The 16,688-nt window shown below is 38.9% G+C and overlaps 1 protein-coding gene across 2 annotated transcripts in view; it reads right to left on the minus strand.

The window, feature by feature from the left end:
- The window catches only part of tln1 (talin 1), a 197,848-nt gene that overhangs the window by 92,665 nt on the left and 88,495 nt on the right, over positions 1-16,688 (minus strand). For both annotated transcript variants that reach the window (XM_051683214.1, XM_051683215.1), the window contains 4 exons: positions 15,083-15,250; positions 10,308-10,602; positions 8,708-8,874; positions 8,487-8,615 (listed from right to left, as the gene is read on the minus strand). In XM_051683214.1, the coding sequence (XP_051539174.1) occupies positions 8,487-8,615; positions 8,708-8,874; positions 10,308-10,602; positions 15,083-15,250 (759 nt within the window). The remainder of the gene's footprint in view (positions 1-8,486; positions 8,616-8,707; positions 8,875-10,307; positions 10,603-15,082; positions 15,251-16,688) is intronic.

Genomic DNA, 16,688 nt, shown 5'->3' on the forward strand with positions numbered 1-16,688 from the left:
CTTTAGGGGGGTGTAAACTACTCCCAAAAACAGTACAGAGCAGGTGGTGCAGCTGTAAATACCTAAAGAATTGAGACCTGGGAATCCCAAAATGTTGAACCATATTTTCAAAGGATCTCAACACTCCACTCTCATATAGGTCACCGAGTGTATTAACCTCCCTCACAATCCACTCTGTCCAGCAGAAAGGGGATTTATTAATACATAATTTTGGGAAATATGCTCAAAGCAACATTTAAATAAATGTCTGAATTAAACACTCTGGATACTTTTGTCCATACCACGTGCAAATGTGAGATAACGGGGTGTAACTTAACTTCTCCGGTTAGTTTGATAGAAAGGCTTTGCAATGGGAGTACGGCGACGCCATGCGAAGGGCAGACATGTGAGAGATAGCTCTGCGCACTTTGCTAATTTTTTTAAATTATTTTCATGATATAATCCGGTGAAATTCAATACACCCAGTTACACATTTACTGTTTGAGGTAAACATGGCAAAGAAGTCAAAATCCTCAGGCTATGGAGACATTAAAAGACACTTACGGGTTCAAGATGGAAGACCAGAAAGGCCCGTGGACCGGGGACTCGATTTGGATGGCGCGGCGGGAGAAGGAATTCAGCATCAACTGTCCAACATGTCGGGGATGTTGACGAAGGTACTTGCGGACTTGGAGGATCTCGCTGTAATACGGCGATCGATTACGGCGATGGAAAAAAAATTCTCTGAGCTAGTCACAAGAGTGACAGATGTTGAAAAATGAATCTATTTTTTGGAGTCATCAGAGAGGGAATTAGCCGCTAATCCGCCCGCGACCAAAGTTGATTTGGAACGTGTTCTTGAAAAGCTTGAAGATCTTGAGAATAGAAGCCGCAGGAATAACATACGAATTGTTGGAATTCCTGAACATGAGGAGGGCAGAGATATGGTGAAATTCCTAGAGGAGCTTTTTTCGAGTCTGCTCGACATAACAGGCCACAAGCTGGAAATCGAGTAGCTCACAGAGTCCCAGCTCACAGATCTGCTAAGGGAGGATGGCCCCGATCGATTCTGGCCAATTATTTTAGATCATCTGATAAAGATCTCGTGTTGCGCCAGGCGAGGAACAAAGGAAAGCTTTCTTGGAAGAATTACAATATTTTCTTGTTCCCGGACTTTGCGAACTCGACAAGAGAGAAACGCGATCGGTTTAGGGAATGCAAGGAACTCTTACATCAGCGGAAGATCACTTTTGCTCTGATGTTTCCAGCCAGACTGAGAATAAACACCAAGGACGGCAGCAAAGTATTTACATGTCCCAATCAGGCAATGTCTTTTATTGAAACAATGGGTGAGTAACCATTGGGTGTTTTTCTTGTGAGTGGATTGACTCACTGTACATACTCTGGCTTTCGGAGGAAGCTGGGCGCCATTTTTGTTTCCTTTTGCGTTGGCTCCGCCGAGTGGTTGGAGTTTGTTTTGTTTTGTGGATTAACACTTTCCTTAAAGAAACTTTTGCATTGACGGAAGATCACTTTTACAATGAACGGATGACCGCAAAATATCTACATGCCCACACAAAGGATGTCTTTTATAAAGTTGGTGGACTGTGTAAATCATGGGATATACTTTTATGCGGCCTCCGAGCGAATTGACTCTTGACTATCCGAGGAACCGGGAAGCATGTTTCGTTTCCTTTTGTGCTGGTTCCGCCTAGCGGTTGGAGCTTGTTTTGTTAAATAACATTACTTCGGGACATTTATGGATGATTCTGTCAGTTCCTTGTGCCTCCTGTTGGCTGGAGTATGATGTGTGGAGTATTTTTGTGGGACATTGGAATGATTATGTCATCTGCTGCACTCATCAGCTGGCTCACTGAAGATTCGTTTGTCTGACCGAGGAAACTGAACGGCTTTATATCGGCTGGAATTTGTTTTGTGAAGGAACACACCTTCGAGACAGTTCTGTGAATGAGTCTACACATTCTCTGTGTTTATTCTGCCTATTGGCTGGGGTTTGTTTTACAAAATATTTGATGTTATGTAATTTTGCCTTACAAATTTGTGAGGAAAACTGAGCAATCTGATAGCAAAGATGTCGTGGGGGCTCTCGTAGGCGTACATGGACACTGAGTTTAAAGGGATTGACGCCGGTTGGCGCTGTTAATGCGCATGTTTTTCTTTTTTCTGTTTGTATTGTTCGGGAGGAAGTTCGGGGTTTTATTGTTGCATTAATGTTGAAATGTGGTCTTCATAATTTTGTTTTTGGCACACAATTTATTTTTTTCTATTATATCAAAATGTCAAATGTTAATATGAGTGTACTATCTCTCTCCACATGAAATGTGAATGGGTTGGAGCACCCCATAAAAAGAAGGAAGGTTATTTCTTTTCTTAAATGTAAGAAATATGATATAGTCTTTCTTCAAGAAATGCATCTTTCCCCGCAGGAAGCTGAAAAATTTGGGAAGATATGGGGTGGACATATTTTCTTTAGTGTTTGCTCAAGTAAGAGCAAGGGACTCATTATATTGGTAAATAAACATTTACAATTCAAATTTCTCAAACAATTTAATGATAAATTAGGAAGAGTCATTATTGTTTTAGCAGAAATTCAGGGGCAAAGTCTGATTTTGGCTAATATTTATGCACCTAACGCTGATGATCAGGGCTTTTTTATAGATCTTGAAGGGATGCTGCAAACCGCTGGCACCCCTCATGATATAATATTGGGAGGAGACTTTAATCTTTTGATGGACTCAGTTATTGATCATAGTGAAGCAAAAGTGTGCAAGCCCCTTAGAGCAACACTGACGCTTCAGAGGATGTGTAAAAATCTTGGTCTTACAGATATTTGGAGACTTTTGAACCCATCTGGTAGAGACTATACATTTTTTTCCATCAGTCCATAAGATTTATTCTAGAATAGATTTCTTTTTTTTTATATCCAAATCCCTCATTTCATCTGTTGTTGATTGCTCAATTTGAAACATTTTAGTCTCGGATCACGCCCTGGTGAGTTTAGAGGTGTTGCCACATATAGAGAAAAATAAATCATATAGTTGGTGCCTTAATGTATCCCTTTTGCAAAATCCTGATTTCCAACAAATGTTAAAGACTGAAATCAGTCGGTATCCTCTGTGGGCGTGGCTTGGGAGGCACTTAAGGTGGTTCTTAGGGGTCAGATCATACAGTATGCCTCATTCATCAAAAAATCCAAAGCACGAGAACTCGTGGAGTTGGAAGGAAATATTAAAAGTGCAGAGGCAGAGCTGAAGCGCCGTATGTCATCTGATGGCCTTGGAGAATTGACCCGATTGAAATATACATATAATACTATTTTGTCACAGAAAGTGGAGTTTTGGTTATTCAGGGCAAGACAGTCAAATTTTGAGTCGGGAGACAAAGTAGGGAAGCTTTTGGCTAGATATATAAGGCAGAGAGAGTCTTTTTCTTCTACCATTCCCTCAGTGAAATCTGCTGGTGGTGAAATCTTTACCTCAGCAATTGATATTAATAATGCCTTTAAAGAATTCAATCTTGATCTTTATAGTTCCACATCTTCGTCTACTGATGAAGATATTAGAAACTTTGTGGAACCATTAGATCTTCCTAAACTGAAGACTGAGCAAAAAAAACGCTCTTGATTCTGAGATAACCTTGGAGGAGCTTGACGAGGTAATTAAGTCCCTACCTACTGGCAAGGCTCCGGGGCCAGATGGTTTTGCCGCAGAATTTTTTAGATCCTATGCTACAGAACTGGCTCCACTTTTGTTAGAAGTTTATACTGAAACATTAAAGAAGGGAAAGCTTCATCCAACCATGACACAAGCCCGGATCAGTCTGATTCTTAAAAAGATTCAGGAATTTTGGTTGAACATCCAGTGTTTTGTGTGTGACGTACTGGACACTCAGTTTTCATTTTGCCCCAGACTTTGTATTTTGGGTGATGGAGGGGTCCTGAATATAGGAGATGGCGGAATAAACACAAAGAGCTTGTAGATTCATCCATAAAACTGTCCTGAAGGTGTGTTACTCTACAAAAACTCCAGCCGATAGATGGAACCAGCACAAAAAGAGCACGCAGGTTCCTCAAACAGTCAAACGAATGTTCAGTGAGCCGGTTCACTCAAGCTGCAACGTGAGTTCAAACAAATGACTTACTCACTCCAATGACTTTGCAAGAAATACTCCATAAAATAAATTCCAGCCAATAGGCAGAATAAGCACAAAAAGAGCACACAGATTCCTCAAACAGTCAAGTGAATGTTCAGTGAGCCGGCCCACTCAGGCTTGCAATATGAGTACAAGATGACTTATTCACTCCATCGACTTTTGAAGGACATTGCTTGCTGTGGGCATGTGAATGTTTTACGGCCATCCCTAGCATCTATTTCTCAATTTGGCTGGGAATATCAGTGCAAAGTGACCTTCCGTTGATGTAAAAGTTTCTTGCATTCCTTGAATCGATCACGATTCTCTTGTTGAATTCGCAAGGTCTGGGAACAAGAAAATGCTGTGGTTCTTCCAAGAAAGCCTTCCTTTACTCCTCGCCTCACGTAACACAAGATTTTCATCGGATGATCTCAGAAATTTGGCCAGAATTGATCAGGGCCCTGTCTCCCTCTGCGGATCACCGAGCAGGAACCCTGTGAGCTCGCTCGATTTCCAGTTTATGGCCTGCTATGTCGAGCAGATTCGGAAAGAGCCCATCCAGGAATTTCACCATATCCTGTCCCTCTGATCCCTCAGGAACTCTGACGATACGGACGTTATTCCGCCAGCCACAGTTTTCCATGTCCTCCAACTTCTCCCAGACATGCTCCAAATCCACCTTGGTCGCTAGCGGATTAGCAGATAATTTCCTCTCCAATGATTCCAGGTAATTGATCCATTTCTCGATATCCCCCACTTTTGTAACCACATCAGTGAACTTCACCTCCATGGCAGTGATCGATTGACGTACCACAGCAAGATCCTCCAAGTCAGCAACAACCTTCGTCAGCATTGCCGACATGTTCAGCATCTCTCGCCGCATTTCCCGCACCTCCCCGACTAAATCGACTCCCAGGCTTGCGGCCTGCTCGAGGGCATCAGCTTGAGCACACAAGTGTCTTTTAATGTCTCCAGAGCCCGAGGATTTTGAATTCTTTGACATATTGTCCTCCTAGAACAGTTATTGAACAGTGTATCGAATCTCACCAGTTTATGTCATTAAAAGTATTAAAACTAGCAAAGTGCGCAGAGCTCGCCATTCACACGTCCGATCCTCGCATGGCGCTACGTGACTCCCTAATAGCCTGTTCTTAACAGAATTCACCACGTAAAAGTTACTGAACATATTAAAACAGTCAGGACATTGTTGAAAATTATTCACAGCTAAGCCAAATCTACGAGAGAGAAAATATTTGCATATTTCTCAATGTACATTACGGCCTATGAACTAATATGACAGCTGTTTGGTAAAACACGTTAACCAATACAATTTACAATATAAAACAATAGATAGGATAGAAACAAATAGGTCTGTAAGAAATGTACAATAAAGGCCCGATATACGAAATCGAAGAACGAACAGGTTTGACATCATTTAGAACAAAATCTGTCCAAAAAGAAGTTGTTTTTGAGTTAGTTTCGGTGGTTCGTAAAAGCTCGCCTGGGCAAACTTTAAGGAAAACTTCTGACCAGCTGCTAAACACCTTACTGCCATTGGTCAACATCATCGGTAGGTGTGATCAAGAGCTCCACCTACCACGAGGCTGACAGTTAATTCTGCTTACGTTCTTCAGTCAGTCAAAATAAGTCAATATGAACACACCGGCGTGCAGAGTTATTAGAGAGCTGGTGGAAATGTACCTACATCTATACGATCATTCACGTAGAGACATTTTACAAGAACATGTCATGCAATTTTTTGTTTTTGTTTAATTAGTCTAAAAATACTCTAAACTGCCCATTCACTCATGTGCCATCTGCAGCAAATGCCATTCACACTTCTGCCCAAAGTAAGATATGCCTCTTTTATCATATTTCTTTTGTCCATTTTTCCTCATTAACACTCTTTTATACACCCACTTTGCAGTAGTATCATCATAAATTACAATAACTGTAATAATTAATGAGTGTAATCGGCACATATTATGGCAGCATATAGTGTGTTGTTAGCTCAATAGCTCCATGAATTCTAAAACTAAACATAACAAATAAAACATTTCTACTGCAATTATATATTACTTTAAATCATCATCAAGTGGTTAAAACAGTTTATTTTACTGATCTTGTGTGAATTCTACTCATAAAATGAGGCACAAAGTCATTAACGCATTTTATTGTCACATTAGTTAAGGTTTTACACGTCTTCTTGAGCATCCTGATATTTAAATGCTCCTCTAAACACAGTGACGTGACTGATGTCTGAATGTTTGCAAACAGTATACCGCTGCTCAGCTGTTTCGAACTTCTTTTTACCCCTGAGCGAAGAACGAGGAAGAACCTCTACAGAAGTATATTGGGGCCTTAAACCTAATGTATTGTTCTAAATATGATGTGCACACAGAATAAAACCAGTTACGCAGTCGGCACGTCATTGAAAATAGCCTTCTTGATCAGCAGGGTAAAAATAATTTGGAAAAAAAGAAAAGAAATAAATATTAAAATTGGCATCCCTAGCCTAAAAACAGCATACATTTTTCTTGATCAAAATTAACAAGTCAACATGGTCCGGTGAAAGACGGGACCTTGCTCACCTAAGGCGATTATCCTGCACTTGAAAAAGCCTTTCACTTGAAAAGAACTTTCAAACACGCACAGATTTAAAGAAGACTCAAATGTAAAAACACATCGATAACGACTTGCAAGCCAACATTTCTAAAACGCTTCCCTCATCATCACCAAAGTGATTTCCATAGTTACTTTTGCATTCTTGCATCCCAGTGAATTCTAGGGCCTGTTTACAATTGGCCACTTCGTGTGTTTTCACTGATCGAGCAGCTATCCGATCATGAAAAGACCAAGTGTGAATGTCCTCCGAAACACATTCGAGACGGATTGCAATCGGATCACTCAGGAGGTGGTTTGAGACGCATTCCAAAAGAAACTGGTCTATTCAGGATGCTTGTGTAAACTTTACTATGCCCAAACAGCACTACATCAGCATAGGGAAAACGATAATATTACAGCTGCAACTGAGTATTTGCAAGGGCTCGCGTCACGCAATAAAAAATAACAAATTAAGACACTGATGCACGTTGTAGGAAAGACAGTACTTTTCTTCATTTTTTTTATGCAGTGAGCTGATGAAACTGAAACTAAACACTGACGTGTGCAGCTGACGCGCATGACGTGTCTTATCTACCAGAAGCCCAGCAGGGAAAATGCTGTGCGCGCACAAACAGAAACACGTGCGCTGTTCAAAGTCACTTGAAAACAATAATAAATCACACCTTTTAAAATTATTATTAAAATTATGCATAATCATGGAAGTGAACTTTGTTTTATTTGCATATAGCGCAGGAAATGAAGATCGGATTTATTTCCATTTGGCGGAGACATATTGATGTGGCCAAGGGTAAATGGAATGTGCTTATTCAATCAGATAGCTATCTGATCAGTAAAAACGCATGAAGTGACCAAGTGTAAATAGGCCCCTACTCATAGAATGAGGCATGAAGTCATTTATAACACATTTTAATGTCACATTAATTGATGTTTTACATGTAGTCTTGAGCGTCCTCATATTTAAATGTACCTCTAAACACCTCCCACGGCGGTGTGTCCGGTGTCTGAATGTTCGTGAACAGTATTTCGTTGCTCAACTGCTTTGAACTTCTTTTTGGCTCTGAGTGAAGAAGCACTTTGCCGTGAGTGTGCCGGGGCCATTCCTCAACACATTAAACTAAGTTGCAGGGATGTATTTTAACATACACAATTACACACCACATTTAAAAAAATTATAATATTTTAATAACCTAAAATCCACTTCTCTAGATTCTGTTGAGGTCAAATGTTTCATGTTAAATGTCTACCAATAAATAACTGACACTTTATACTGACTGTGTCTGTTTTTACACTTTTGTGAAAAAAAGAAAAAAAATATTATTCTCTCTAGATTCCTACTAATCAATGTCATACCATCAAACATAACCAAAACAGTGCAAGGAGTTCACTCTTTTCTTGTTACTGCAGATAATGAGCAAGCTGAAACAAACACACGTTATTAGAAGCAGCTCTGGGGAGTTTGCGAAACCTGCTGTGCAGTAGTTTTTCTCGCACACGTTGCAAAAAGCTGATCAATCTGTTCTGCCGTTGCCTCTGGCAAGCTTTGTGTTTTTGAGCTGTAAAATTTCAAAGAAATTAAACCAAACAGGGCAGCAAAGTGATGTGACTGTTGGCATCACTTTAAGAATTCATCTTAGATCAGGAAACTCTTGTTAGAGTGTGACCTCATAAGACCTTTCAGAACATTTTTATCTTCTTAAAGGTTAGTCCTAAAGTCTTGTGCAGTTCCTCACCTCTAGTTTGTTGACAAGTCTCTTTTTAATGGCATTTTGCGCAGCTGCGTTGGTGGCCATGCGCAGACCCTCTGCAGCTTCACGCAACTTCTGCTGCTGCTCCTCGCTGTCCGGGTTTGCGGCGGCGCCCTGTCTCACACACACACACACACAACTATTACTCTCTGCGTTCATACCCATATAGACATTTACAGCATACAGTGAGGTGTCTCGTGTCCCACCTTGGCAGCTTCCACCATCCTGGCAGTGGCATCAGCAAGCAGTTTGGCTGCAGAAAGCAATTTGCGGGAGTTCTCCAGGTCACTCTCGCCCTCAGCATCAGCTTTGATCGCATTAACTAAATCTGATGTGGCCTGAGCAAGGATCCGCGCCTGACGCACCATCTCACCTGAACACACAGAGGAACATGTCTGAGCTTGAGTTTGATTTATACATGTGTCTGAATTTATCACAAGTCTCTGCACATCTTCAGACACAATGAAAACAAAATGGATGCTATTTGGTTTCTTATTAAACGTTTCTGTTTTGTTTTTTACCAGAAGAAATTAATTACTACTCTAATGCACTGTTTGTTTTTAATAATATTTCTTCCAAATATTTTCTTAGCAGTAAAAAAATAAAAAAATAAAAAATAAAAAAAATTATATTAACAAATTAAAAACATATATATAAGACTAATATAAATTGTCTAAATATGTATTTCCATACAAAACTACAATGTTAATTTTAGTTTATGTTGATTACATGTAAAAAAAATAAAATAAATAAGGCTGTCGATTTATTTTGTTAATTAAGTGCGATTACATACATAAAATAAGTCAGCAGGGGTCAGTCAGTGCAGCTCCAGCTCTACAGGCAACACACAGCTGAACCAGGCAACAAACTGACGGAGCAGAATGCAGGAGTCTCGAGAGGCATGTTTTAAAGTTCCAAATTGCATTTAACTTGACACAGCATCCTAAAAAATATTGATACGCGATTCATTTGATTAAAAATTGCAATCAACTGACAGCCCTAAAAAATGTTTTGAGTTGGAGCGGAAAATCAGACAATTGTCCAGAATACATGTGACCTCTTTCAATACGGTTTAAAAAGCATCCCAGTAAGCACCTTATGAAGTTGGTAAAGAGAATGTCTATAGTGTGCAGAACTGTGATCTAGACAAAAGTTGGCTAATTTAAAGAACGTCAAATATAAGACAGTTATGATTTAATATTTTTGATCTTCAAAAAAGTAATAATAAAGAAAAGGATACAAATTCCCAGGTGTGCCCAAACATTTGACAGGTGCTGTGTGTTAAAAGGATAGTTCACCCAAAAATAAAAATTCTCTAATTTACTCAGCCTCATGCTATCCCAGATATGTATGACTTTCTGTCTTCTGTAGAACACAAATTATGATTTTTTTAGAAGAATATTTCTGTAGGTCCATACAATACAAGTGAATGGGTGCCAAAATATTGACGCTCGTATGGACCAAAAGAGCTGAGAAATTCTTCTAAAAACCTTCATTTGAGTTCAGCAGAAGAAAAAAGTCATACACATCTGGGATGGTAAATGATGAGAGAATTTTCATTTGTGGGTAACCTATTCCTTTAAAGACTTCCCCATAACCAGTAACTAATTTGTCATTTGGTTAAGGCTTTATGGCTGTAGGGTGACACGACTATTGTGGTCTATCAAAATCAGCCAGCTAATTTATTACAGGTTCAGTTCTCAGGCAAAGAGTCTCACAACATGATAGTCCATGAGTTAACTCTTTTCAGGTTTGAACCTACAACCTTTCAGGTACCACCCAGACAAGTTCCCCCACCCCTGGTACCTGCGTCTCCCATGGAACTGAAGATGTTGTCAGTCACGTCTAAGATGCGGTCGGTGGCCTCTCCATGCCGTCCGATGGGCTGTCCTCCACTGGCGTACTGTTTAATATGCCGCAGCAGCTCGTTAAGCGCTTGAGTGACACCTGTGGCAGCCACGCCCACCTGTCTGAGCAGCTGCTCCTCACTGGTCGCCCCTTGTGACGCCTCCACGCAGCCCTCCACAGATTTAGCAACCAGCTTCCCTGCCTCGATGAGCTGCTCCTGACACACTGGTGAGCTGATGGTGGGGGCCACGACCTACAACACACACACAAGCAGTGGGTCACTTCAAGGAGTCTGTCTGAAATCAGGGTTCCATGATTTGTTAAAATAAATCATATTGTGATAATTTTAAATTGATATGATCTCTCTGCTGCCAATTGAAATAACTGCTTCTCAAGGGCATTCACACTTGAGCCCTCTTTAAAAAACAAAAAAACCCACTTGTTTCAGTTGACACTCTAGATAATTCTCTGATCATTTACTCACCATTATGCCATCTCAAACTCGTAAGACTTTCTTCTACAGAAGAAAAACAACAATTTTTTGATGGAGATGAGGAGGTTTTGTCCATACAATGCAAGTCAAAGAGGTCCAACACTTTCAAGCTCCAAAAAGGACGTAAAGGCAGCATGTAGAAAAATCCATACAACTCGAGTGGTTTAATCCATGTCTTCTAAAGCAATCTGATCGATTTTGGGTGAGAAACAGTAAAAGATGTCATGCACAGAATGTGTATACTAGGGATGTGCACGGTTAGCATTTTTAACATTTGTTTAACCACAGTGTTTCAGGAACGGTTAACCGTTTTTTCGTTGGGAGTCGGAATGCGGGAATAAAGAACGTGTATTGCAATGGAATTTCCTCAAACACTTCTCAAAACAGTATCAAATAAAGTGAGCTATGTGCCTGTATATGAGCTCTGCCCGGGCAGGTTCACATTTCCGTGAGGCAGCGAACGCAAATATTATCATGAGCGTGGAGTTACACTACTGCAGTTCAATAGCCTCTTCAGGGTGCTTTGATTTTTAAATGGTTTAAAATCAAATGGCATTGAAATTATCGAACTACTGTACGTAAATATGCACACTAGAGCAAAAGTGGAAAAAACAATACCATACACACATGCAGCGACTTCCAGCAACAAAACCATAAGATCCCATTCATTTTCAATGAGAGCTGGCAACTTCCGGCGACCCGAGCAACAGCGACCTCTGGCGACTAGACGTGGTCATGGCGAGCGACAGGACACTGTTGAGGAAAGTTTAACTTTATGCAAATGAGGAGCGACTTTCGGGAGTGACAACCAATAGGAGTGAAAAGTGTGCCAGTGGAGCTCACGTCACCCATCTCCTTTGAGGTAATAAAGTCGAGTGCAGGCAAGACACAGGAGAAGTTTCTATGAGCGATTTCACTGTTCTCTATGATTTGTCTGTAACCATACATAAGATATAATAAAACATTATGCGTGGAACGGAAAATGTCAGCAGTCTGTGTGAGTTTGATTCGTACATTGATAGTTCGTTCATCTTGTTAATGATATGATGCATTAAGCATTGCTGCAGTTCATATTAAAACACTCTCCTCTGCAGAATGTTAATCTTTAGGGACAAGAGAACTGATTATTTATCAAATTAGAATGGTGTTTTAGTAATTGCTGGCATTCTGAGTGAGTTTGTTTCATATATTGCGTACATTGATAGATCGTTAATCTGGTTAATGATTAAATGCATTGAGCACTGCTGTAGTTTATATAACATCACTCTCCACAGCAGAATCAAAAAAAATTGTGACAAGAAAACAAATTCCTTGTCAAATTAAAATATGTTAGTTTTACCAACAATATATCTAATCTGTGATCAAATTTTCTAAAGATATGGCCGGAGGTGCAGTCCACCAATAACGTTATAGCGACATCAGTAGGACCGCCCAAGAGCGACTTAACAGTAAAGAAATCAGTGTTGACAGATTGGTCAGGTTCCAACCCAATTGGGCTACTTTCAGTTGATTTGTGCGGGGAAAATGTGCTTGGGCGGGTAGTCAAAATTTGGGCTGCTTTGGAATGATTTTGGCAGGTTTTTAAAATGATAAAATTAAGAATTTCCATTGCCCATGCAACTAAAATAAAGAAAACATCTCCAAACACAATCATTCAATCAAATAGCCAGAACACTGATTGACAGATAATGTGTTTAATCCTGTTCAGAGGAGCTACGATTTGACACACCACCAGTGAGTTCTGAATGTGCGCGATCTGCAGGTATTGCTCGTTGATTTTTGTGATAGAAATTAGACAATCTTAACTATGACAAAGCAGTAAAAATGTAAGAGAACATATTGAAAAATGGGGAAATTACCAATTTATCAAGTGGTGATATCAAGTGCCAGGACTTATCTGTGGAGTTTTTCTTGGAGAAATTGCACCTTTGAGTTTCTCCTATGACTAGGCCACTGATGCCTTTTGGCTATAAGTTTAATGCTGTTGAGAACAATGTGGGATATATCATGAAGTTGGCACATAGACAGTAGTATCATAAAGTAACACGACTTAAAAGTGACTTTTGAATTTGCTGCTCTTTCTTGACTTATGGATGTGCGCACAGGAACACGGAATGATTGAAAATCAGCTGCGTTACATTCATGATGACAGCTGTCTAGGAACTTTGACTGTTCTGTGTATTAGCGAATTCACCTTACTTAAATTACTTCAAAGATTTACAGTTTTCTTGGAATTTGAAATGAACCATAACAGCGTAAAAAGGTAGGACAGATTATATATAACCTTTATATGCCATATTAATAAAAAAAAAAAAAAAAAAATAGGCCTATTAAAAATTTGCAAACTCATAACTGCAATCATAGCACAATGGCATACTTTCATTATTTGGCTTCTTGAAATCCCAGGGCAGCATATTTGTTCCTTTTCTGTGCATTTGTGTTTGTTTATATGTGTGAATAAAGAAAAATGGGTAAATGGAAAGGTTTTTGGAGACTTTATCTTTGCTTCACTTAATTGTGTTGTCATGGTTGTGAAGGCAATAACTGTAGTATTATGGTTAATATGCATTTCATTTTCATATACACAATTAAATTTTTTATGTATTGGGCTGGTTTTGAGCAATCATTGGGCTGGAAAATGTCAAACGAATCTGGCAACACTGACAGAAACTAGTGACATCAAGCAATAAAGTCGCTGCATGTGTACGGGGCTTTACTGTTTATTAAACGTTAAAACTTTGCTCGGTGAAAAACAACCTGGAATCATGTTTAATGGTGTAACAGTAACATGAAGTTCGTTTTTGCAACCTGAACTTTTCAGAACGCAGCAAAATGGTTTTAAGGTGCACTAATAAAAATGCAAATTGTTTTTAACTTTGCTTGGTGTCTAAAAAATGCGGCGATCCTGTGTGAGATGCTGAAAGAAAAGTCCAACCGTCAAAGACGTCCGTCCAGCGCGTGTAAACAGTATATAGAAAAACAGTGCAGATGCACACAAAAGCATGTTGGAACAGCCCCTAACTCGCACTATACTTGAAAAACGGACCCAAACCCGGCCAGAAAACTCTATGGTTTGATAGAACTCGTCGAGATCAGGTCAGGTTGAAGACATGTAGAATAATCGAACAGTGATTTTGGTATTCGAATAGTGGCATAGTCAAGCTTTAAATCCTAATGGCACCAAGAATACAACAAATGTTAAGATTTATAGTAAAAAAAGAAGTTATATTTTGGTCTGTTGTCATCAGATCGCTTTAGAAGTCATGGATTAAACCACTTGAGACGTATGGATTACCTTTACGCTGCATTTATGTCCTTGGAGATTGGAAGTGTTGGACCCCATTGACTTGCATTGTATGGATATATTCATATCACCATCAAAATATCTTTGTGTTCCGCAGAAGAAAGAAAGTTACACGTGTTTGAGATGGCATAAGGGTGAGTAAATGATGATGATGATGATGATTTTTGGGTGAACTATTCCTTAAAAATAAGAGCAGTTGGGTTTGGTAGTTCGTTTGGATTACACTAATAGTAAAATACACAGTAGTAGAGACATGGGACAAAAACAAAAAAATATTCTGTATTTCTAAAATGCATGGAAAAAAACTAAAACATGTGAAGAACATAATGAAACATTAGGTAAAATGCCTTAAAAACGTTAAAAATATGAATCTCATGGGTTGGCAGCTGTCTGATGAAAGGTGCGTGAAGTTGGACCGGAATAAATGTGTTTGTTGAACAGCACCGCCTACTGTACAGGAGTGAAATTGGTTTTTATTTTATTTGTTTGGGTCTTGTGTGAATAGAACTTTCATTGGCAATTCATTTCAGATTTGGTCTGAATAGCCCTTTAGGACATCCAGTTAAACCTTCAAGTTTTTTATTTCAACCTTCAAAAGCCTTTACATTAGAATTGTACAGTATATTAATTTATAGCACTAATATCTGGATTTAAATGAATGTGAAAAATGTAAGTGAACCTGGAGTGCTTTGAGTTGTCAATGCATATTTTAAGCGAAGTGAACTGTGGATTTACAGCAAACCAGCCTTCAGAAATGCCTTGCACTTTTTGTGAACCACACTGAGATGTATCATGAGTACCATGCGTGCTTGAATATGTGCAGAAGATGACAGAACAGAGTGCAGCCTTTCATGATTTAATAATTACATAAATAATAGTAATAATCATAAAGGCTTATTTCGATTAATTGTGCAGTGTCCATGTGTGAACTTTTACCCGTGTGCAGGCCACCAACTGTGATGTGGAGAGCGCGCACTGGGTGGCAGCAGCAATCACGCGGTTCTGTTGGGCCGAATCTTCTGTTTTCTGAGCCACATTTTTGGCCTTCAACACAAGAGCTGCTGCCGCATTCGCCACAGCCTTCGCCAACTGCATCAACATATCCTGCAAATACACATTATCTATTTTCAGCATAACTTATTTAAGTTTATTAGCCACAATTCCTGAAACAACGGAAACAATTTCAATAGCGGCTGCAAGTTTGATTAAAATTACAGTACTTTCAGAGATGCAGATTTCTGTACAACTGAGCAAATAAAATTATCAAAATGTTCAACCAGATTAAAATGTTAACTAGCTTCATGAACTTAAATAATCTCTTATTTGGATACTATTTTAACTGCAAAAGAATCACAATCAAGTTATAAATCACACATTACACTACAGTAATTTTGCCAATCAAATATTTTTGATTCTGAAATCCACCTGTAATGTACCTGTGAAGGTACAGAAGTGTAACCAATCACCAATTACCATGTGACAGACAGTGCTGGTAGACCTACTAACCCTCACTAACTGGACAAATGCAGCACTGGGATCTCTATCATTCTTTAAAGAACAAGATCAATAGCGTTCTAGCCCGCAAGGCAGTGCTAGAAACATCCTGTTCAGTCTAATTTGTCAAAGGCCAAGACCATGAACATGTGAAGATGAAGAGCAGCAAGTCTCTTAAGCTGTGGTGGAGACTACTGATTAATATTTTTAACATGAAATGCTGATGAATTAACAGAATTAATCACAATTAATCACACATATATATAAATATTTGCAGAGAAAGCCCCCCCAAATAAAAATAGTTTAATGTATAATGATTAAATAAGTGTATTTCAATTATTATAATTATAATATACTGTATATTTTAAGTATAATTCAAATCATTAAAATGCATTACATTTTTTGGATAAAACAATACAAAAAGAAGGTAATATATTGTTTATTTCCATATTATTGATCAAAAGCCTATCAATAGCCAACAAATCCACAAAAATCCATTTTGCAATTGAATGGGTTTTTCAAAAGACGTGTCAATGTACACAACCTTCAGACAGATGCTTTTGGAGCGTCTCACTTTGGTTGTTGCACCGCGGTTTTTTTTTTTTGTTTTTTTTTGTTTTTTTTTAATGGTCACTGTGTCAAGTTAAATGTAGTTTAATACTTAGAAAAACACGCCTCAAGATCCCTGCATTCGAAATTACGCTCCATCCAGCTGTTTTTGAATGCAAGAACGTGTTCTCATCTTGTGTCGCTGAGTGTGGATTGTTCTCTGTACAGCAGTGTGTTGCCTATACAGCTGGAGTTTTGCTTACTACCCCCTGCTGAACACAGGTGGTACTTCAAGCTTGAATTGCTCCGATGGTAGGAATATTCCTTATTATGGTCTGGGTACATGATTAATTGCATATATTTTTTAACACGTTATTTTTATATAATTATTTAGACTGAATTAATGTGTTAAATCAGCAGCCCTCATTATAAGGCAAACCTTCAAAACTCTTAAGCATTTCCATCCAACTCTACTAAAACTGTTAGTAGTCCAAAACAT

Source organism: Myxocyprinus asiaticus, chromosome 42 (assembly GCF_019703515.2).
Source record: "Myxocyprinus asiaticus isolate MX2 ecotype Aquarium Trade chromosome 42, UBuf_Myxa_2, whole genome shotgun sequence".
Lineage (NCBI taxonomy): Eukaryota > Metazoa > Chordata > Actinopteri > Cypriniformes > Catostomidae > Myxocyprinus > Myxocyprinus asiaticus.